The 24,827-nt window shown below is 43.8% G+C and overlaps 1 protein-coding gene across 3 annotated transcripts; it reads right to left on the bottom strand.

Moving 5' to 3' along the window:
* Positions 1–1,750: 1,750 nt before the first annotated feature.
* LOC104841541 (glycerol-3-phosphate acyltransferase 3) lies at positions 1,751–24,805 on the bottom strand. Of its 3 annotated transcripts, XM_010583270.1 has the most exons (12): positions 24,580–24,805; positions 14,319–14,391; positions 8,782–9,052; positions 8,220–8,294; positions 7,652–7,741; positions 7,354–7,447; positions 6,806–6,921; positions 5,267–5,322; positions 4,696–4,781; positions 4,039–4,167; positions 3,479–3,558; positions 1,751–2,651 (listed from the first exon to the last, which is right to left on the bottom strand). In XM_010583270.1, exons 1-12 carry the CDS (start codon positions 24,721–24,723, stop codon positions 2,525–2,527), a joined length of 1,341 nt encoding a protein of 446 aa, XP_010581572.1. In that variant the 5' UTR covers positions 24,724–24,805; the 3' UTR covers positions 1,751–2,524. The 3 variants fall into 3 exon arrangements, with proteins under 3 accessions (XP_010581572.1, XP_010581573.1, XP_010581574.1); XM_010583271.1 differs by lacking the exon at positions 7,652–7,741 and having other exon boundaries at positions 24,580–24,804; XM_010583272.1 differs by lacking the exon at positions 14,319–14,391 and having other exon boundaries at positions 24,580–24,660.
* Between the last annotated feature and the right edge of the window lie 22 nt (positions 24,806–24,827).

The following is a 24,827-nucleotide window of genomic DNA, read 5'->3' on the forward strand; positions in this document are numbered from 1 at the left end:
CAGTAGAGACTATTTGTAAATCTGTTGAAGTCACAGATCCTAAAAAAGTCACAAAACTCCATTTGGCTTGCCAGGCAACATTTCATTACAATGTCATTGTATTACCTTATTGTCATCATCCTTTGACTTAGCAGGGCTTTTTGCCTTAAAATCCAGTTTTGCCCTAAGCAAGAAGCAAACTGTAGTTTTTGGCACTTCTCCCCAGGCTCATAGTCCTGTTGCTGTAAACATGTGCACCTAACAGGGCATCCCAGTGAGCAGTTGAGATTTCAAAAACCACTGCAATTCAATTACTGATGATCAACTCCAAAAGCAGGAAGAAAGCAGAGGGACATCAGCCCATAAATTGACTGTGAAAATACTCTTAGGAATCATATTTAAGCCTTCACGAAAACAATTCTGCTCCATCTCCAGAAGATTACATCACAATCTATATCTTAGAAGAAATATTCTATACATATATACACACACCAATATTTATACATAATATATTTTTAAATGTGCTACCTGAATTGTATTTTATGCATGTATGCATGTGTGCACATGCAGGCATGTTTTTAAAAAGGTAAGTTGCCCTTACAAAGCTTCCTACCATGAGTGCAATCCAGGAAAGCTCAGGCTTGCAGCTAATATCCATAAATTACAACAAGCACATTCCTTAGCCAAAAGTTTGCATACCAGTTCATCTTAATAGCAATAATATAACTCGGTTCAAAGTTGAACTAGGTTCACATTAAGCAAAAAACCTTTGCTGTGTCTCACTTGTCTTACCACTCTAACCCTTTTAATATAATCAACTTTTTTCTTAAAGGCCTGCTATGCTAAGCCTGAAAACATTTCTCTAAGCACTCCTTCCCAATGTTTTCTTCTAAGGTCACATACCTCCAGCAGGCTTCACAACCAGATTTCCAAGACAAAGTATGATAGGCTGCATGCCTATATAATATTCAATGAATAAATCTATTTGTCCTTGTGTAAGTGCATGGACTGAGGGATAATGGAAAACAGATCAGAAGCCATTTTTGGGGATACAATGTTCTAACACATTTTTAAACTTGATTATCAGCTGTGGAACAGTACTTCTTTTTTGTCAGCATTAAACCGAAAATATCTTTGCTACAGGAAAAGACTACTTACAGATGAACTCAGTTATAAATTTAGCAGCTTATAATTATTTTCCAGTTAATTAGAGATTCATTAGTTGAGTGTCCCTGATGTGACATCATGTTGTAATTTCAAGTTCAGAAGTTCAGTCTGCATGAGTCACTCCTACTCTAGAAAGGATAAACACTAAGCCATATATATTCCTTAGAGTCGGGGGGGGCGCAGAAAAAAGTCTGGTTAGAAATCAGTAAGAGCTCAACTACAATTGGTCCTTAATGTCACAGTGACTGAAGTTTCCACAACCCTAATTTTAAGTTTTCAGGAACTATAACTGTTTTATTCACACACATTTAGAGAATAATATAAATGTCACACAAGACCCATTAGAAATATAGAATTTATTTCTCTTTACATTCAGACAGCAATATATTGTAGATTTGAACATGCCACGTCTTGTATCATAGGTGACTTACAGATCCTATGTTTATAGTTGTGATAGCTACTGCTAGTCCAGATCAACACAAAATGTGTTTCTGGAGTGGCTCTCTTGAGACCTTTAAGCCATTAGCAGTAATTTTTGCAGAAGGGTAGTCTTGAAAAAACACTTCATAACTCATCTGTCATAGTCTACATTATCCAGCTGCTTACCATATCTTACCTTTACAGCTGCAGATCTCAAGAAAGCAATTTCAACAGTAGCAGCAGACAGGGAGATTGAGGACTTGCCCCTTATCTTCCCTCAGGTAACAGTTCTCAGTAAAGGCAATACCATGTTATAAGGCCACCAAATTCCTCATGTTCCGTGAACTGTGCTTTTGGCGGGGCAGCTCCTTCCCCATCCTTTAGGGTCTGCAGCAGCCCTTGCTTCCCTTCCCTCCTTGCACATCCAGGTGCAAGCTAACCAAAAGAGCAAGTCTTGCAGTTTTGATAATATCCTAAAACATGTTAAGTCATCTACAACTAAAAGTCTGCGAGCAACAGGAAAAAAGACAAAATTTTGTTATGTTTAAAGCCTCAAAGTACCATGAACAAGAGGTATCTTCACAACCAGTGTCCTGAGAGCAGCTGTTCAGTGTACTTCCCTTCATCCTTACGAACACGGAAAAATCATGGTGCTTTTTTCCTTTTGTCTCTTAACTCTCCACACATTCAGCTCAAGAACACCAGGAGCTACAGTGCATCATCTCATGAAGATGGGGAGGGGCAGGAAAGCGAGAGGAGTAAAAAGGGAAGGAGAGATACAGAGACACTGCTCTTGGCAGGCTCTGCACCAGCCATACAGAGAATATGCATACACATGAGAGATTTTGTTGCTCCAGTTTTTGTGGGTTTTGGGGTTTTTTTGGTTTTGTTTTTTTAATTAAAAACCATTATTCCTGCTAAGGCTGGTTGTGCAAAATTAATTCTCAAGAACCACCATTCAGTCTGACTCTGTTCCTGTAGACAGACTCCCTATTGATCCATTTCTCACTAGCATCTTGCTGTAGTTTTTTTGCTGTTCTTCTCTGAAAGTATCTTTGACTTTCGCTCGTTTCAGACCTCCATCCCTGGAACAGATCAAGACAGAAAAGTAACCCATCATGATTGTTACTACTATTGTTATCGAACTATGTATTATATTAGCTATCTTAGTCAACTCTAGAGTCTTAGCCTAAAAGTGTTCTTTCTTCAGAACTTCTAGAACATCCAAGTTTAAGCATGTTTATTAAAACATTTACCTTAAGCCATAATGCTTATGCAGTCCAAATTTTGAGTTTAGCCCATTAAAGCAGCCTACTCATGTTGGTAACAGGTTGCACCTACCACAGAAATCTTTGCCAATCTGGGATGCTATTTCCCTAGACTGTAGAGGCAGTCAATCTTGTGCACCACCATAGTTGTCTCCTGCCTTACGTCATTCAGAGGGCCAGCTGGGCATCATAGTTGAATCTGTTTGCCCATTCTCTTCATCAGAATCTTGCTCTCAAGTTTGTTTCAGACAGTCCTATGAAATCTAGGCTTTATGCTGTTACTTACTGAGGCAGGACACAAGAAAGTTGGAGTAGAAAGCCTCAAGCCCCGTGTTTTTTGCCAAATAACTTCACTTCTGCTCCTTAATCTCACCATTACTCTCAACGTGAGAAACAACTGTGAAGGGACCCTCTTCAAAAGCATCAAGTCTTTAGATGAAACTCACTGCATGAGAGCTACATACTCCAAAGACTTTATGCATGTTTTTTATTTTTACTTTCACATACACATATGTGCTCCCTCATTTTCTCCTGTGTGTAATAAAGTTATGTACAATGTTATCTGTCACAAAGCTAAGGGAGAAAGCACCTCTCAAACTAACAACAGATAGTCCATGAAGCCTAACAAGGATGGCATCACTCACCAGGGAAGTTCAGTCAGTCCTCCTTGGCGAGCAATGGCTGACTTCACTCTGTTGGCAAACTGAACAGCATCTTCACCTTCCTTCAAGGGTCATAAATTCAACATAATCAAAGCAGAGAGAAGTGAATTGAACAGACTTCCATAATACTTTTCATCTGCTGCCTCATTAAATTCACTCACTGCCAAACAATCCATCCCTTATCATGCCAACACAATCTGATGTTCCAATGTGATGATAATTTAGCTCATTTTCCCCCTGAAGTGATGAAATTAGGGGAAAATTTTGCTCCCACAGGATGGAACATTAACAGCATTGCTACTGTGAATAGCACTATAGTTACTGCTATCCTTTACATATTTGATGCACTGCTGATGGTACCAAGCTGCATCAGAAAAAGCTAAGTCCAATCATACAGAGTCAACACTAACAAAAGTCCAGTATAAAACTCTGATTTGGAGACATGGGGTGGGTAGGGGTTGGGGGGGGGGGGGAAAAAAAAAGGCACTTGCAGACACAGTCAGGTTCTTCAATAGCAATCAGTCAACCAGATGCTAGATTACCTTTCTAACCATTGGTGGCATGTACCACACATTGCAAACAATGGCCCAGCTGGTCATTAATCGCAGCAGATAGCTCACAATGTTATACTTGCTGCTGTTCCAGAATGCATCTCCAAACTGAGGATCATACTGTAAGGGAGCACAACAAACAACTGATAAAACCCTTTCCGCACAGACCATCACAGCCTGCCTCAGATCTGAGGTAGATGCTTTCAGTCACATGTCAGAGTAAGAAAAAAATTCACAACTGACATGTTTGCTTAGAATGAGGCTTTAGAAAAAGTAGCCTGTGCTTATTAGCACTTCTTGTGATTACATGACAGAAGCAGCAGCAGATGTCACCCATTTGCCTGAACAGCCAAAAGAGCTATGTCTGGTGCAAGCTCCATGCTTCTCTTCCCTTCAGCACTGGGAAGGACTAGCTGGATCTCCCTTCCTTCCAGCTTTCTGGAAGAAGCAGCTGACCCCACCAAGGTCCTACCAGCCAGGCTCTATAGGCTGAAGGACTTCACTTTCTCATTTTGGCTGGTTATACGCTACAGCATGTAGCCAACTGCCAGAGCTACTGTGCTTTTGTTAGCAGCTGTGCTGAGACAGCTTCCTACCACCTTTGAAATCCCAAACTTTGAAATTCAGCAGCCAGCTATTTCCACTTACTTTGATTGCAACAGGATAGATGGTCCCTCCTATTTCAAAGCTCCCCTTCTTGAACATCATCACAGATGTGTTGTTTATGCAGGTGCCTGTCCAGAAGAAAAACTGAAGTCATTACTTCACACAGCCTACCACATTTCAGTAGCAATACTACATCACTGTACGTCTTACGCTCACTGAGGAGCAAACACAGGCCCTTTATGGGTAAGTTAAACATTTCTCCCCTGCTTACTTTCATTCTTTGTCCTGTGACTGACTCCCTGAATGAAGCCAGAACATGTATGAGACAAAAAGCACAAGGCTGAGGTTAGATCTGTAGGACAGTGAATTGATATTCACAGGGGAAAAGAAACAATCTTCCCATTCTTCTGTCTTCAGCTTCTGCCAGGAGACCCAACAGCCAGGGACAGTATTGTGTTGTCTTTGTGTAATCTCATATAAAAGATGAAAAATAGGAATGCCCTAATAAAATCTAAGCCAGAGGTGAAGATACATTTAAGCACAAGAAGCTATGAAAAGAGAACAGGGATGACATCTATGCTGAATGGACATAAGGAGCAGTTCAGCTTCTTACCTTCTGGAAAAATTAAGATCGGGAGTTTGCTTTTATCTGCCACATGTTCCCTGAGCCTGTGGAAGCAGAAGGAAAGCTTAAAAAACAGCTCCTTTCCACTCCTCTCCAGGCAGATGCATTAAAATATCTTTATGCATAACACATTTGTTTGAAATCAAAACCTTTTACTAGACACTGATTTGTACTTGCTTTTCTGTTTCTGACAAACCTGAAGCTTTGTGCAAGCCATCCCTTACTTAGGCCCTTGGTGCATTACACTGAAGCAACATCCTGTTTCCTTTCCTGCATATTATTTTATTAATGACTATCAGGGAAGTCAACAAATGTATGCCATTAAGTCAGTCCAACTAACTATGATCAACTCAGCCTGCAAGAAATTGCCTACATAAAAAAAAAAGTCTTGTGTAGTGGTCCATCCAGACTCTGCTTACTTAACATTTCTTAAAAAGAGGACTCCTAAATGCCTACAGCTCACACTACTTGAATAACACTTGGATGACTTGGCAGAGCTGTCCTGCTGTGCAGAGGCCAATGAGGTGGTATAAAGAAGTTAACCTGACAAAATTAACCTAAAAGTTTTTTAAAAATTAGGAAGTACAGAATACTGCACTACAGTATTCATTGGTATGCCTTTGGTGATATTCTGCAAAAAACTGCCTTTGTAAGCAGCTCAGTTTTATAATTAGACACATTTTTGCCCCTCACCCAAACAAAGCTTGTTATTTCTAGTGGCTCAATTTCAAATGAAGTCGAAACCGTTCATGTCACAGAAAGCCCCTTTTTTCATCAGTACTTCTCTTCAAGAGAAAGTCCCAGAATTTGAAGTACCTTCACATCTTTTCAAAAAGTATACCTGAATTCACCAGACATTCGTTATTATGCTGATGGATACCCAAATGAGATGTTTTGTGACAGTCTGCTGCAATCCAGTCCTTACCAGGACCTTTGGTCTGAACCATTTCACCCTGTATAAACTTTTCAAGCCTTCCTTGGTGACATGGGAACCTGACATTTTGACCACAGTCTACTGTACCAAAGCCCACACAAGCAAGCATATTCAGGTCATTCTGAACGATCTGATTTGCTGCATACCACCCCTCCAACTCACTCCAAGATCTGCTGTTAAGCCACTGCCATACTGACTGCTTCTATTCCCACCTACATCTTTGCAATACCCAGCATCATTCCAGCCTACAGTAATGTGGAATTACAGATAACTCGTAACCCTGTGATTAGCATTTATAAGCAGCAGTCATCATTTGGAATAAGACAACTAGATATGGCTCCTGCTAAAAGAAGATGCTCTTGCAAGTCAGCCTTTTGCCCTCTCAAGATCCCAATGTTCAAAATTCCCCGTTTCCCATTGCAACCTCATCAACTTCTTGGGCTTCTGTCTTTCCAAAGCTTTAATTCTTCATCAGGGTCTTTGATTGTTCAATGACTCTTTGGAGATTACATACCCAGGCGTGACCTCTCAGGCACTAGTAGGTACTGGAGTTACATTTGCACTGCGATCCCCTGCTCCAACCCACTCCTCACCTTTTTGTCACTAGATGGCGGTCTTTGATTTCCGAGCGTTCAAACCAGACATGAGGACAGGCCTTGACTGTGGCTCTCTGAATAACTCCCATTAGTCCACCGTGAACCTGGCCAACCTGCAAGCCCAATAAGGCACATCAGCATATGAGACACCTGAAAAGCAAAACTTCCTCTTCTGCATTCCCCTCAAAAAAATCCAAACATACTGGAGACTGCAAACCAGGACTGGGCAGTGCCCACAAAAACTGTTAAAATGCATTCACTTGAAAGGATCGAGACACACACATGGAAGCATATCTCAAGCATATGGAAGCAAATATCTGTATTTCACCAGATGAAGAGCCTAGCATTGACACTGCCAGGACAACTTCACCAGCATGTAACTTGTCAACCAACTTCAACACAATTTATACTTTTCCCCACTGACTAGTGCTCAAGTTTACTTTCACAGTAGAGATGTTGAGTACTCCAGAATAACCAATACCCCACAGTCTTTCCTTTTCCTGGTCTCTCCCCCTCTGCTGTGGTCATCATGGATCTCCTCATACCATTGCATAGCATCCATCATTTGTCAAAATGATCGCATCTATTGGTGATGTGTGGTTGGCAACACAAATTCCTCCTTTCTGAGGTTTGTTTTCCCTGCAATTACATTAATTTTTTGTTAGACTACTAGTGCACTACATACCACATTACACACACAACAGTTCCATAAAGCTGTCAGGGGAGTCAGCGTCTAGTGTGACATTAACCTGCAGGTCAGGAAAGAGCTGCCCCATTTCAAATGGCATACTCACAACATGAAGAATACACAGGCTTTTGCTATCATAACATCGGGTCACTCACTTGTTATGGTAATGGATAGTACCAGACAGAGCTCTGACAAGGATGCGGGAGCACGTGAGGTGGACCACTTCACTCAGATAGTTTTTCACACTGAAAGAAATCACAGGCATCTGGAGCATCCTGGAAAGCAGCTAGACACACTTGCAATATTCTCCAGCCTACTCAACACAACTCAGGGCTGAAATTTTCCTGGTACTCTGGAGCACAGAGGAATATACCCAGCTCTACAACTCACTTGCTACAGCAGCTCAGCCAAGACATGTCACAGCCTTGGTCTCACTTACCTAGACAAGGCTGTCATCTCCTCACTAAGTATTTTTTATCCCAGCACCATTATCTCCCATCCGACACTCCCTTTGAGTCTCTCATGACAGCAAGAGGAGCCCATCCAAAATCACCAACCTCAGCCCAAGTTCAAAATGCCACTAAAAGCAAGGGCCCAGGTTTGTGGGTGGAGTGGACTATCAGTAGTCTATCACTTGTAAAAACTGTCCAGTCCTAATCTTGAGCTGTTTGCACTGATTCAAGTTGGCAAGTTCATTCCTCACACACCACACACAGTACCTACCTGCTGTTTGGCAGCTGTCCTACCATTGTTGTCCCCACAATCATTGAGGTAATCCCAATGGCAGCAAGGGTAACGCTACAGAAGAAATAGATGTTATATCAAACTAGGTAGTTTTGCTCATTTTAATATCACTTTCCCCTTTAAAATGGAAAGGGATTGCAGGAATTCAATTATTCCTCAGATACTTGAAATACCCAGCTCTCTAACAGTAATTCCCTGACACATTGCTCAAAATCATGGTCTAGCAAAGGCAGCAGATTCAGATACCCCAATACATATAGTTTTAGAGCTCACCCAACTTACACTAATGCTGTCAATAGACATGACTTAGGGGAAGAATTCACAGAACAGATGACCACTAGCCCTAATCTACTCTCCACAGTAAATGGCAAGATAAAAGTGTTCTGAATGGCTTCTTAACTATTCAAAGGAGAGTTTAAGCAGGTTCATCTTCTGTATCTCCTAATGCTGCTTTTGGGTTAAAAAAAGCTGAGATGCCATTTCCCAAGAAAACACAGCATGTTCCCAGGCCGACAAAATCCCTCAGCACCCATAAACTTACCGTAGGGGCAGCAGGAAGCAGTACCGCACTATAACCCCAATGACCCACACAACAGTCAGCCTCAGGCTGATGTAGTGGAAATTGACATTAGTCCGTGTGAGGAGATTCCAGGAGACCAGCTCTTCAGAGGAAAACCTTTGGGTGACTTCATCTTCCACGATGGCCTCAAACCCTTTTCTGCAGAAGTAGAATATGTCAGAGAATTCAAAGTCCACTCGATGCAGATGGGCAATTTCTTTCTCCATAGGCGTTTCATCTCTTTCAATGATACCTTGGGACAGAAGGGGTAACCATATGAGGAAATGACTCTATACAGTAACAGTCATCCTCCAAATCTCTCGCCACTCTGCATTACTCAAGGAGACAAATTTGCCGTCAGAGCCCCTCCTACAGGTAGGAGATGGGTAGTTGAACATAGCATACTCTTCAGTAGGCCAGTTCTAGCTCCCCTTCCTCACATAAACACCTTGAGCAGCAAATATGTCAAGTTCTGCTCCCTGCTGAAGGTGAAACAAGAAGGCAAACCCTTTCCCACCATCTGACAAGTCCTCAACTCAGCAACTTTATCCAAGACCATCTTATGCTTCCAGAGGAAACCAAGTGAGACCTTGGCCTTTCCACTCCCCTCTCCTGGTGCTCTGTGTATTTAAGAGCATTCAGTCTCCTCCATGAAGGCTTCCCTGTTCCCTAGGCCCATCTCTTGTCAGACATTATGGTGTCCCACAGCCACATTCAACTGAGACACGCTCTACTGCTATCTGCCAAAGCCCCAGACCACAACAGCTACCTGACATCTGTGCATGGACCAACTTTGAACCAAATGCACCTCCCTCCCTTCACAGCACAAGCCTTTTGTATAAGCACAGACAGGAACACACTATTGTTTTATTTTAGTTTAAATCAAAGAAAGAAAAACCCTCCAAAAAAAACACAAAGAAAGTTGTGCCTAGACATAATTTAATTCAGCACTAAGAGTTGTGTTTCAGTTGAACTCTGCCCACATAATGCCTGGCACTAGAAAAGAAGCCTGGAGAGTTCAGAATTGCAGTACAAATAGCAAGTATTCCCTCTCCTCCCCCCTTTTCATTTCTTATACTTATGGTCTGATAAGCACCAATTTCTCACTAGAGCTTTCAAAGGCAAGGACAAATTGTGTAAGCTAAATATAAAGATCAAGTAGCTGCTCTCTGGTAAGCAAGTCTGGCTTCAGAAATTGATGACTGAAGAAATCTAGAATAACATTTAACCAGAACCATCCCCTGAGACACTCAACTAGGATTACAGAGGTCCAAGTTCAGATTGCCACTCTGTCAGACACCCTCTGACAAATTGCATAATCTCTGTGCTTCCATGTTGAGATAAAATGAGAAAGGAGGAAGCACTCAACTGTTTCAAGCTACTAGGCACTTTCCCACAAATACACATCCCACAGTGTGGAAATATGCATCCCAAAGAAGTCTTGCCAGCAGAAAAACTCTGTAAATGTATTTGCTGTGCAAATCACGTGCAACATTTAAACTACAAATGACATGGAAAATCTTTGTATTGCACTGTACCATACATATGGGATAACACAAGAAGCTCCAAGATACAACTCCTTCAAATCACTGAGGTAAACACTAAAGAACAACATGCAAGAGATGTCACACTGCAACAAGACCTATTAGCACCTTCAGCTCAGCCAGGACTTGTAATTCCACTAGCGGACCATCTCAGTACATTGTCCCATCACAAGCCTAGAAATATAAATGGTTAATATGGCACACCCAAACACCTGCATGCCCTTCGGGATCTAAATTGTACAAACATGCATCACATCAAACATCTAGCAGGATGGACTACACTTGTGTCATATTTTAAACCCAAACCAGAGCTCTAGTTTGTCGTTCAATTTTTCTCTCAGTCAGACCCTTAAACCTCTAAGCTGTGAAACATCCAGCCCACCTGTCTGCTCCATGCTGCTGCTGGGGTAGGAGACAGGTTGTAGCCAAGAAACTGGCCAGGGGAACTCTCCAGCACCCATCACACAAGTATCACTCTTCTCTCCAGTTCCCAGGAAAACTGGGAACACTTCCTCCTTATCCAGCCCCCAGTTCAGCATCACCCAAGCAGTTGGCTTCCCTGGCTCCTACTTCTTGGCTGAAACCAGCCCAGGGTTCAAATTTAACACACTGCTGGCACAGGCTAGATAGCACACGTGTAATGTCTTGCCTCACCAGCCTGCACTGTCATTGTCACATGACACCCGCATGGACAAGCTGCCCTGCAAGCTTGGAACAAGCTACTCCAAGCCAAGATCTCAGCAGCACCTGAAGGTATTACGAACAGAATTAAAACACATGCTGCTCAGGTGATGTACTTAGCCTTCTTGTAATCAGAAGGAACATTTAATGGTCTTTAATCCCTTGGCCATGGGCAGACCCGAGTTTGCCAAAGATAGCTAAAAGGCAGCATTATGCAGGAGCACAACAAATATCACTCTTAACCAAAAAAGCTGTAGCCACTGCTTTACTCAGTGTCACAGCACAAGCCCAAAGCCTTCAAGCTGACATACTCTGGTCAGCTAATCATACCAGGCTCAAATTTGACACTACCTATTTACAGTCACATTATTTGCATAAGCTTTTCTTTTAGTGGATGTCACTTTCAAAACTCTGACTACACAGCATTTTTGTGTTTTTTAAACCCACCAACTTGAAGAGGACTGCCTTTTGACACAGCCAACACCCACACCGACAGCTGAGAGCTGGTTATTCAGCTGCAATGAGATAGACATCTAGCCTCCAAGTATCTGCTGAGCCAAGAGCTAGCATTGGGCCCAGCACATAAACATGCTGCCCTCTAACACAGAAGGACCTTGAGGTGACAGCACCAGCTAATTCCCCACATAGCAACTACACCACCCAACATTTTTCTTGGGTCTACTCCTTATCATACAACCAATGCAGGGGCACTGGCTGCCATTTCTGCAAACAGATGTGAAATACACTGGATTTAGTACTGCAGAGAAAGGTGGTGTCTCCTCAGTCATGCTCCCTCTTGTCTTTCATATTGAGGGACACTGGATTTTAAGGTCTTTGGAGAGGAAGAGGACTATTTTTGCTCTGCCTGGGAACAGGAAAACTTGCCCATGCACATGCATCTGCAATGCTCCCTCCTATCCTGACCTACCTACTAGAGAGGACTGGATGGTCAAGAAAGATGGAAGAAGTGCTACACATTCCCTTTCAGCACTTAACACACATATGTGTACACACATATAGACACTTAACCTTTAGCCTGTTTTAATCAGCTACTCCATAATTCATTATCACTGTGAACTTCTCCCTCAGTAAATATTGTGTAATGCAGTTGGGCCTCTCCACCTGCTCATGTTTGGTCACCTCAGGGGATGCCAACTTACACACTGGACTGTTAGACCTACACCTGCCTTGGCCCTCAAGTACTTTCACCCGCATGCAGGAACCCAGATTCCTAATCAGAAGTCAGTCCTATGCTTAAAAAGCTCCCAAGAGCAATATACAGAGCACAGCTTGGCACTGCAGACACCACATTTCCCCTGCTCCCATACTTTCTCAAGTAAGGAATAGTTAGACTCCAGCTTACTGCAGTAAGAGCCAGCTACAGTGGGGAAAGGTTTTAATTTTAATATCAAATATAAAAAGGACATTAAAAAGTGTGCTTCAGGCTACCATTGTGATTGTGTATCCCTATCCACAAGACTGCTTGGACATAGCCTGCATGCAATCATCTATATGAATTACCTCAGGCCATTTTTACTATCACTAATGCTCCAGACAGTACAGCACACTCAGATTAGTCCAGGTTCTGAACTACAGCACATATTAGCAGTGTACACCCCTCAGTCACACGTACAGGGGAATAGGTACTTGTAGTTTTATGGAAAGATAGCTCATAGAACATGATCTCCCAGCCAGGTCCTCTCTGCCTTTACCTTTCTTTTCTAAAGAACAAAAAACTACATGCCAGAACAATCAGACATCTAGGAAGACAAGAGCTCCTACTGTGCAGCTAAAGCAGCATAGTTGGATCTCTTGCCCTCGCACTGATCCATGACATGATGGGACACTATCACTCTTACAGGAAGAAAAAGAATATCTTGCTGCATCACTGACAACCTGTGAAACATAGACAGCAGGGCACTGATATGATTTGGAAGGATCACTCACTTTGCCTTCCCCCCACCCCCCAAAAGAAAACCCCACAACTTTCAGGACACTCGTGAGCGATACAGGACATACTTTCCCAGCCACTTTAAAATCAGCAATTAAATAAGACAAATTTTAACCTGTTTTAAGAGCTGCTGTGCAGTAACTCCAGTTTATTATTACAGATGTTAACTGACAGTTGGATCCGCTACCATCAGAGCCTGTTCATGCCTGGCCTGCAGATAGTACAATGCCAAAGTTTACAGTATTTTTAAGGATACTCCTTTGGAGATGAAATGTACACAACCAGTTCAGCAGTTCAGTCCCCATTACTGTATCATGTTCACATGAGCTAATTGATAGAATCAGGAAACAATTGACTTGTCTACTAACTGGCAAGCTAGTCCTGTTTCCAGCTGTGCTGCCTAATGAGGGAGCACACAGAAAACACTGACACTGCTGTCCATTGCTGACAAAACCAAACAAATCAACAGCAATACAGAGGCAGTCAGGAACCAGGAGAAAACAGAGCACTAGCTGCAGCACCTTGTCAGCCTTCTCCTATTTCCTGGGCAAACTCATACTGCTCTCACTGCACTTACAGCTCCAAAGTCTTACAGCCAACTCTGACCTAGTACAGCTTATCACGACATATGCACAATATGGGTTAAGATACAGTAAAAGAACTAATTTCAAAATTAGGCTAAAGGAAGAAATATGAAGCAACTCTTCAGCTGTCATTCTACAGATGAGTGTAAGAAGTTCATCTGGCAAACACTGAGGTAGCCACAGGGGGCAAAAGGTGAATAGCAGCGGACTGAAAAAAAGCAACAAGTATAACACCACACACTTCCACCCAGCAGTCCTACAACAGAAAAAGCACCAAGCGTGGGAAAGAAAAGTGCCATCCACTAAACATTCAGACCTCCTCAGAGATTATTAAGTGTACTCTGATGCTGTTAGGACTGAGACAGTTAGCCAGCAGCCCTGCAAGCAGGGACCTAAAGACAGATTTCAAGACAAAAATCAAGCTCATAGTGTAACTCAAAAATTTCCCTCAACTGAGGATAGTCTCCATTTTAAGCTCTACTTTGTTTTGTTAAACTTAATGTTATTTCATACCCTTCATTTAATTTCATTTTCCTGATATTTCAACCATTCAGTACAAACGAGTAAAAGCAGCATGTCAGGAACAGTTCTTGTGCCAGTAGCATCGCAAAACAACTAGATGTAACAGTTAGCTTGTAACCACCTCACCTCTTCTCCAGTTCTCTCATGCATACATCTAACTTCTCCATTTGAAAAGGACTCAGTTCCCCTACTTCAGAACATTAGTCTTATCAATTTGACTTCATCCCAAGCTCTCACCATTAGCAGCAGGAGACTTTAGCATCTGTGGCTGTGGCTTTTTGACACCTTTTTCTATCCGTATAGTGGCCCACTGTTGAAGAGAAAGAAAACATTAATTTCACAAATGTAGTATTAACTTAAGAAAAAATTCACCTTAAAAAAGCAACAGGTAATCAGACAGGTTGTGATTTTAAAAGAATATCTTCACCAGGTAATCATCACTCATATTCCTCAGATGTGTCCACAAACCCATACACAGTTCCTCTGAGGAAACGCTGCCTCAGTGTATCTAATAACCAAAAGAGCCACTCAGGGCTAGTCAGTCTTTCCTAACTCTGCTTGCCAGTCTTCAGAGAGCCAATTCAGTGCTTCACAGATGTTTCAGTTCCAGTTCAGATACACAGCTACCAAGAGCCTGATAGGCCTCCATCAGACTTGCTACTTGCACACCAGCCACTGAGTCATGGCTGCATGGGAAGCTCCAGGAGCTGAGCTAGACAACAGCCCCTGAGCACACAGCACATGTTCACAGAGCCAACAGACACATCACAACTCAGCTTGTGTTCTTTCAGAGTAGTTTCATCATACTGAAGCAAAAAAAAGTCCTAACTGGGTTAAGTCAAACTGAGGCCTGCACACAGCTAACTCCAGTAAAAACCAAAACAGCATTTGCAGTCATGGGAAGTCTCATTTAAGTTCAGCCTCAGTCCAAAGAGGATTGCACCCAAGATTTTTCCAAGCTGAACAAAACTGAATTTTGCCTTGACTCTGCAACTGCTCATTCTTGGCATTTTAGAGCTCTGAGCAGCAAACAGGCCAAATCACTGGCTCTAGTGTACAGCTGCAGAAAGCCCCTTCCCCTGCCCTTGGGAAGGGCTGCCAGCTCACTGGGGTTAACCTGCTCTTTTCTAGTGGGTGGGCTGGGAGAATGAGATTGAAATAGGTGATAAAGTAAGCTTTGCTCTCCAAAGCTTCCCAGCAGCTCTGCTCCCTGCAAACCACAGTGGCAGAACAACATGGGCATCAGGAGACTTCCTCTCATTTCCAGCCCCAATGGGACTGGAGCCAGTTTCACCTGTTCTCAGGCCAAAAGGCCTGCTTGACCTTCAGCTGACTCAGTTCCACACAGTGCTTTTAAATAGCCTTTCTACCTCCTACATCATGCTTCATTTTTACTGGGTTAACAATTACAACTCCTTTGCCACGCCAAAACCTGCCTGTGATGACAGTATAGCCCTTTTGGCCTGGATCCTTCCTCTCCCTATGTGGCAGCTTTGCAAAGGGATTGAAAGCTCAGCCAAAGAGGACTGACTTCGTGGCTCCCCATTATGCATACTAATTCCTCCCCCACAAGATTTAATCCTATTTCTAGGAATACTGTTATAATAGGCATTTCCAAGACAGACAGGTGACCTGGCAGAAATGAGCTCATATCAAAAGATCAGGATATTACTTCTTAAGTTGTTAAGGTTTGAAAAGGGTATCAGAGGCATACTTTGTTTTAACAGAATACAGATGGTCCTCGCTGGTCTGCACTGAACGGACCCAGACCAATGCTAAACCATGCAGTTTCCACCTCTCCCCTCCAACAGAGCTGTGGGGCAATCGGGGATGCAGTTCCCTTTTGAAGGGTCAGTATCCTGACTCATGGCATTATCTCCACCACACAACTTCCCCAAAACAGCTGGGACTGCTTACTGTATCAGGTCTTGCTGAATCACAACCTACCCTGCCAATATATTCACTTGTTTTCTCACTTCTGCTGCTGCTAAGGCAATAGCTGTTCCAGGAACTAATTTTACCTGTAGGAGTAACTCAGTACTTTCTGGCTACACATCATCCTCAGCAGTTCTAGAGCCATAAGAGTTCTGGGAAAGACCAAAACAAAACATTGTTCAAGGAAGAAACTATTCACAATACCTCAATTTCTTCTACTAAATGGTTTTGGGGGTACATGCAGACCAGCAAATACATTGACATAATCATTCTCTGACTAGACTTGAACCACTGTATTCAATTAATTAAAATGTCTGTAAGCAGGTAAGTCACTTATTACATAGAAGAGTAAGAACATACTTGGCTAATGGTCTCAGCCACATACACTAGCTGAGAAAGTAAGTTCTATCTTCCAAATCCTCTCAAACAGGTAATCAAAACCTAGCGTTGCCATGCTTTGCAAAACCTGGAAGAAGAGTTTCTGTTTGGTGCGCAGAAAGAGCATGCAACACTCCCTTCACAATGCTCTTGCTACAGAAATCCTGCAGTTACAAGTTCATGCTAGACAGTGTCAACAAGTTTAAGCCTCAGCACAAGCCATGAGGACACAGGCTATTGAGACATGCCTTTGTAATGCTCAGAAGCTTGCAACATCCTACTGTACTGCAGTATCTTTTGACACTTTGCTATGCAAAGGAGGCAGTGGACTCTTCCCAAAGCAGACAGAAATTGCAGGGTTGTGTAACCCAAATAAGTTTCTACTGCTTAGATGAATATATCTACCCTATTCAGAAAAGTACATTCCTGCTTCCAAAGTAGTCTGACCATTGGTCCACAGGTTCATCTAACTCCAGAAAGCTGCAGTACCCCACCTGGGGGATGGGGAAGCAGGGGCAAAGTAAGATAGTTCACTTTGCCCTCTACCCATGCCTTCCCAGGAGATGGAAGCACCGCCACAAGCTTGACACCAGTGTGGCATCTTGTACAAAGGTTGCACAAAGCATTCCAGGGAACAGCTGACTTGTTTTACTTTTGGTGCCAGATCTCCCAGGGGAGTTAAGCATGCTTCATAACAGCAGCAACAATGAGACCAGCTCCTCCTCTTGCTCCCCTCTTCGCCAGGAGCCTTTGGGCATTCAAAAGGGCCAATGTCTACTAGATGCTACAGCAAACCAGTTTTAAATCCTGTATGTCAGCTTTCTTCTTCCCTCAATCCATCATATTTTCAAAAACTATGCATGTTCCAGCAACCAAGCAGCAAGACATTTTTACTTTACTTAATCTAATCCTTCCACTTATTCTCAGACACCTGAAATAAAGGCACTATCATCAAAGCCAAAACTTGAACTTTGATCAAGTGAAAATCTTGTTTATATTCAGTTTGGAAAACAAAAAAGACACCACATGCAGCAATGTGAGTCATTTCCCTTCCTTCCTGCTAGCTAAGGATTTGCACCATCCATTGCCATTTCAGCTGGTTCCCATGCTAAAGAATACCTTTATGCTACAAAGAGCTATCACAAGGTAAGCTGATCCATCCCACAGAGGGGAAAATAATGTGTTTGTGTATTAGAGATCAAAAAGCATGAAACAATTATAAGCCATACCCTCTGTTCTACTCAGAAGATGAGCAAAAACAGACTGGCAGGTCTTTTGGATTTATCACTTTTCAGTAACACTGACACAAATCTAAGTGGCTTCTCCCAGCTTGCAAGCTAGTGCTGAGCAGGCAGTCTCGAGTACCTTGGTGCAGACCTAAGTCTTTAGCAGGGATTCCTGAAGCAGTTTTGGGGAATCAGTATAAAACACCAGGCTCCTGAACAGATTAAAAATAGTTCTGCGGCTGGGGCTATCCACTGAACTAACATGTAAAGTTAGAAAGCAGCATGATCACAGAAACCACACAAACACCATCACAGGTCTGATTTTGAAATTTTGGTATTCCAATTGGTCAAGACAAAATAGCTTGGATGCTTCAATCACACAACATACAATCTGAAGATTCCACACTTTACTAGGCAACGAAAACATATCAACCTTTCCCTGAGGTTTCCCTCCTCATCCTCGTATGAAAGACTTCTAATTTGTCAGCACATTAAAAAAACCCTAAACACACAGCAAGTCAACAGCCTATACAAAATGGCCAAAAGATCAATTTCAGTTATGCATCACTAAGCAATGCCCACATATATAGGACCTATGCAGTACTTGAGAAAGATCCTGTTAGACTTCAGAGGCAAAAAAAAAAAAATCACACATTTACTGGATTTAAATGTCAAAAAAACTTCTTATCTCCAGATATCTCCAAAGCCAAGCTTGACATGTTGTTTCATGAAAGCGCATCTTTGTTAGGATCAATCACAAGTCAAGTTATTTGCAACACTTCAGGGACTTGCCCTGTTTTCCTAACAGAGCTTTGCCTTTCACGCCATTTATCACCTTTACATCACTTCTGGCTTAATAGCAATGCTTGACAATTATTCAGAAGAGGAGAGAATTACTGACAATGACTGAAATCTGCAGTGATATGGAGGTTAGATCACTGGTGTTCCCCCATTTAAAGGCACTGCCAGGTCATGTTCAGAGCAAAAGTTTATATGCTTGTGCAGGTGAGCACTCCTCCTTAGAGGCTCTCCAAACCTCAGTAACAACAGAAAGATTTCATAGCACCTCCCATGCAATGCTACATTGTTAACACAGCAAAATCTGCATGGCAATTATTTGGTGGTTTTATGCAAGGAGGAGAGGAAAATACAACCAACAAGAGAAGCAACCATTTCCAAGTGAGGGCAAAAGGTCCCCTAGTCTCCCATGCTATCTTTTCATCATTCTGATGGGATATCCTTGTCACTGCCTCCAAGCAGCTTTCCAAATTCTTCTGCACACACGAGTTGTATAGCAAGTCCTTCCTGGTGGACAGGTATCCAAAGAACAACAAAGAGTCCAGCTTTACAGGAAAACACCAAGGGCACCAGCAACAGAAATGCCAAGCAGCTTCTTTTACACCAGCTTCACAAACTGTTACTTTAAGGCAAGCTCTGAATACACCTGCTGTTATTTAACAGCATTCACTTATCAACAGTATCAGAAATCCCAGTGTTCACATGCTGCAAAATTGAGAGCAGTTTCAAATCAGAGTTGACCAGAAAGGTGCTGTGTTAATTAGTGATTCCACCCCAGCAGTGGGTAACCACCAGTTCTGCCAACCTTACCTATGTGCAATGAGCCTTGATTATTAAATCTGTGGAAAACATACGTAATAGCCTTCATAGCACTGGGGTCTAGGTGGATACAGCCCAGGGATTTACTTCAAGATTATGCAGCAGATTTGCTAAAACACTGTTCCAAAAGTCAGTCCAAGCCCTGTAAACAACAGTACGCCATTCACATCAGGCACATCTCCAAGACATGCTTCTTGTTAAGATCTGAGCTGGCAGTCTTCAGAGTTACTCTCTCACTTCAGAGCTCTCAGTTTTATCTCTGCCCAGCAGTCCTTGAAGGACACCAGTTACACAGATAGAGGCCTTCACTGACACTGCACAACGACATTAGTCAGCAAAGCTTGCTTCAGAGGGCAGTGACTTAAAGAGGAAACAGTCAAAAACCCACAATGATTCACCTATTTACTAGCAGGCACAGTCTCCTCCTCCCTTCCCTGCCCTTATACCCAGCACCACATGCAATCCTGATGGTGGCTCAGGGGAAGAAGCTGCAGCCTGGCATACTTGGGACAGGACATAATAGCCTATCCCACCTACCCTGCACAGCCACCACCTACAGTTTGACCACAGGCACCAAAAGGTCCTTTCTCCCCCACAGGTATATTATTCTCAAGTTTAGGTCCATTCACATTTTCAGGATCATCTGCAACGCAATAACTTTGGCTTCACCTCCTAGCTACTGAATAATGTCACACCCTTGTCTAGCAAAAGCTCATTCACTGCAGGGTAACATAAAAAGCCATTAGAAATTGCTTCCGTTACAAGGGGCCGCTATTCACCCCAGATGGATCAGTTACAGAACGTGAAAAACACGTATGACTTCAAGCATCTGTTGTGCATTACAGCACAAACGGCAAAACCAAGAAATGCTTTCTCTGCTAACTGCAAGCCCCACAATCAAAGAGCCTCGAGAGATCCGGGGTGGAGCAGGGGGCACACATTCAAAGAGCTTGCAGGCATCAACAAACCATTAGCCCAAAAATACAGAGTAACATGATGTTAGTTTATAGCGGGGCAGTTTCTTAACACAAGTGCGACTTAGTAACTTTACTTCCCTCAGGCTAGCTCATTTCTTAAATATTTCACAAGTAACACTCACCACACAGTTTAAAAATACAAAAAAGTTTTCCTATTAGAAAGACCAAGCAGGGCAGTCTGTACAAGTGTTGCTGACAAATCAAGCCTACTGTCTCAGGGAGCTAGGCACACCCCAAAAAAACCCACCAGACTGGGGAAAAAAAACCCAGAATATTGGAATTAGTTCTTAACAAGGTGAGCTACCATCTGTCAAGCAGAGATCATGACTCAAAGGGGCTCATCCCTACTGCCAAATATATAGGCACACAGTCTAAAGTAGTCCTCCAGACTTTCTACAAACTTATGGAAATAAACAGATTGCTCTGTGGGCCTTAATGAAAGACAAACCACTTTCTGAAAGGCTGGATTTCTCTGCTGCTTGGAAAGAAAGCTCAAATGGCATGCTTGCAGGGGCCTTATCAGCCCCAAATCATAGTAGAGCTTATAAAAGAGGCAACAGACTAAGACAGAGGAAAAATGAGATCAAGAGGTAAAGATGCACTGAGTTTAAAATTGGAAGCCACCTGATGATGTTTCAAAACAAACAGGGAGAAATGCAGCACGCTGTGATCATCACAAGAGGCAGTCCCCAGCATTCCAGCAATAGGAGAGATTTCTGTGGCAAGTGATTTCACAAGCATTAGCATGGCAGGTGACTAGCCCAGACTAGTTCCTTGTAGGAGCAAACAGCTGCTGGAGATGCTTTTGTAGCAGTAATCCAACATTTAAAAAAAACCATGCTAACATGGTGCCAGGGATCCTTCTATTAACACTGAAAGGGAAGCCACAGGCAGAAGTGAGCAGTTTCCTGAAAGTTTGCTTAGTTTGGTACGGCAATTCAGGAGCAACTACTTTAAGGAATACCTACGTGATGGGGGATGCAGGTTTTGTAATAGCAAGTAGTCTGCCTCGTGTACTGCATTCCTCTGGTATTAGCATAGCTGGTCATGCTTTTTTGCTCTTTTTCCCCTTAGCACAGAGGGAAAAAAATATAATCACATAGGAAAAAAAATATGCTTACATACTCCATATAAAGCTGGTGATCCCTAGTGCAGTACTTAAGGGTCAAATGCAACCCACAACGCAAGCCAACAGAAGGATATCGTCAACACTGCTGTCTGTACATGCAGCATTTTGCTCAGAAGCATGCGCCTTGCTGAGGCAGACCAGCATAGAGAAAAAGCTATTGTGCACCAACTAACCTTCCTTGTCAGTGATGTCAGGTAGTCAAAGTACAAGAACATTTTGTTCCTAAAAGGAGCTTTTCCCCTCCCTTTTCTTGGGCCATGCTTGCAGCACTGGAAACAAGCTTCTGCCCTCCTGAAACAAGTGGGAACAAATTTATTTTTATTGGCAGGAAGAAATTCAAGCACAAGTCCAGTATCATCTGCAACTTACTCCATACCACAGCCTAGATGACAAGTGAACACCACAGACTCATTTTTATATGCCTTGTTTCATCTGACATGACAGCGGACCAGCAGACGAACCACAACAAACTGTAGACTCTCCATCTACTTAGTCCTTGGACTATGGGTGTCCAAGTTGACAGATTTGGACCCTCACAAACAGGTTAGCTTTAATAAAACACATGTTATTACCTGACAATATATGCTGTGTAGGAAACAAACCTCATAGTCACTGTGTCTTCCCACTATGCCAACATGTGGGATATAAACAGGCAAAGCCAAAGAGCAACTTGGTATTCTGCTGGGGTGCCCAAACACCGCCACTTTGCAGACAGTTCCTGTGATCTAGCCCATCAAAGAGGCAACCAAAGCAGCAGCAGCACCATCCTGACCGAGCACTCTGCAGGCCAAAGAGCCTACCCTCCTGCAAAGAGACAAGGGAGACTGCCCGGAAGATCCAGAGCTGGAAGCCAAAGAGGAAGCTTCAAGGAAGCCATTAAGCCAACCACTGTGCTGAAAAAGGTCACAGACATCAGAGACTGCAGCATCCTGTGATTCAACAGAGCCACAAAAGAGACTACGGCTTCTCAGGAGAAAGCCTGCATACTCAGGAAGTTTCAGACACCCGGGCAACTGCACAAGGTTAGCAGCTATGTATTTAACATTTCCTATTGTTAGCATGATTTTGGGCAGGGAAAAGTCAGGTGCGACAACACATATCTTCAGGGGCTCTTGCATGTGCTGCTTGGAACTGCCTGTCTCAGGCTGCTAACCAAGACAGACCTGTAAGCCAAGGAACAGGAGACATTTCACCACAAAACACTTTCTTTTGGGTATTCTCCCCATGAAGGTATTCTGAGGGCATAAAGAATTCACAGATAAAGCAAGGCCAAATTGAGATAAGTAGATTACCTAGGTGGATTGAGCTTCTTCACCCTCCTGCAGCAAGCCCAACTTAGCAGACTCTTTTCCTCAGAACACTTCCCAATTTGTCACTGCCTTTTCTTTTTTATATATATAATATTTATCTACAATATAATTGCGTATTAATAATATATATTTTAAATATAATTAATGGCATGTAATTCCAGAAAGTATTTCAGGCAAAAGTAATGGCACCTCTCAAGATAAGTCATTATTTCCTCCCTTCTGCATCAGAAGAGCTCTTACAAGTCACCATCATCGATATGTCATCAGCTGCTTCTCCATATTTCTGCCCAAGACATTTTGAGTCAGTTCTTGTCACAACACTTGATGACACTAAAAAATAATGATTAATGATCTAAGAATAAAGAATGTAAATTGTGGTTAAGCACAGGTGAAGGCAAGTCATCCAAACAAGACTATCTTACTAGGCCATCTGGATTGCTCCCTCAGGCCAGCGTGACCTTTACCTCCTCAGCTTCTGCTATCCAAAAATTTTTTTTCTAGTAACAACTACATCTTCTACCCTTAACAGTTATCCTGATACCATTCGGGACCCCAGAAAGTACTTCAAGCAGGTTCATTCTCATCAAAAGCCTTAAAACATTTTAACTTAAGATGCACTTAACAGATACCGTTTTTATTAGGTGGCTGGTGGTTTGGTTTTTTTAGCCGAGCATCAAAGATCTTGAAGGTATTGCAGTACATAAGCCAGGTTTGACTGAAAACCTCATAGAACAAGATGAAATTAGACAAAACCTACTTTCCATAGTCACATACTGATGTATATTGCATTGCCACAGACTATGCCTTGCATCATTTTACTTTTCCTCCATACAACTGTTTTGTTCATTTGGGTTCCCCCCCTCCTTGCAAAAAGCATAATAAAGAGTTAAGCCAAATCATTTCCACCAGCCATTTTAAAACGCTCTTCCTCACCACCACTATAAGCTTCAAAGGGAGTGTTTTCACACACACATGAGCTATGCCCCATCCAGACAGCAGTTCCTTTGTGAGAAACTCGCTTTCCCAGAGAATTTGGGGGAAGATGGCAACTGAGGTGCTGGACATGCTTGACTCGGATGGGAGTCCACATCTCTGAGCATCAGCGCTCCTGGCACTTGCCATTGCAGGCACTGGGCATGCAGCCAGACATTTATACCCTCCAAGAGCGTGACCCAGCACCATTTCTCTCAGGTGGGGAACAGCTGACACCAAGCAGAGACAACCACGCCCCAGGACACGGTACAGCCATAAGTAACAAGGTTTATTTTGCGCTCCTGCAGGTTCAAGGAGGGCACACCAGTCTGCACAACCACTAAATTCACACAGATCCAGGTTTCTGCCTAAAGGCTTGAACTCCAAAACTACAAACGGACACAAATGATGCCAAACAGGACGTAACCTACCCCCTTTCCTCCACAGCCCTCGCACCCCAAGGCGGGTGGGGGGCACAGACGCTTCTCCGGGCTCCCCAGCCCTGGACAGGGCCTCACGGGCCCGAAAGACCGTCCCCATCCCCTCACACCTGCCCGCGGGAACTTGCCGCCCGCGCCGACGGCCCGCCACCGCCCCGGGCGCGGCTGGAGGCGGCGGCGGAGCAGTTACGCTTCCCCCGGCCGCAGGGAGCCCTGCCCGGCCAGCGGAGCCCGCCAGGTCTCCTCCGGACGTGGCACAAATGCGCCGGCGCCACCGGGCTGAGAGGCGCCGCCAGAGAGGAGCAGCCCAGGCCGGAGGAAGGGGAGGCGGGCCCAGGCCCCCGAGGGTGCCCCCCGCCTCACGCCGGCGCCGGGCGACACCTCACTGGGGGCGCCATTTTGGAGTCCCCCGCGGCGGCGGGACGGGCCCCGCGGGCCGCCCCCACGCCCCGCGCGGCGCCACCCGGCGTGTGAGAGAGGACACCGGGCTGAGGGGACGGCGGCCCCCGCCTACCTCCAGCGTCTTCACCAGGACCCACATGTAGGCCTCGGAGATGCCCAGCGACACGCCCAGCGCCGAGGGCAGGACGATGAGGGCGAGCACCAGCGCTAGCCACACTGCGCCTACCCACGCCACAGCCGACCCCACGTCCTCCATCGCGGGCAGGGCCCGACGCTGATACCGACTCCGCCACTGAGAGGGCAAGCGCCACCTCCCGCCGCCCTAAAGCCCCGCGGCCGTCCCCGGCCCGCCCCCGGCCC

The sequence above is a fragment of the Haliaeetus leucocephalus genome, unplaced genomic scaffold (genome assembly GCF_000737465.1).
Source record: "Haliaeetus leucocephalus isolate CR32 unplaced genomic scaffold, Haliaeetus_leucocephalus-4.0 Scaffold886, whole genome shotgun sequence".
Lineage (NCBI taxonomy): Eukaryota > Metazoa > Chordata > Aves > Accipitriformes > Accipitridae > Haliaeetus > Haliaeetus leucocephalus.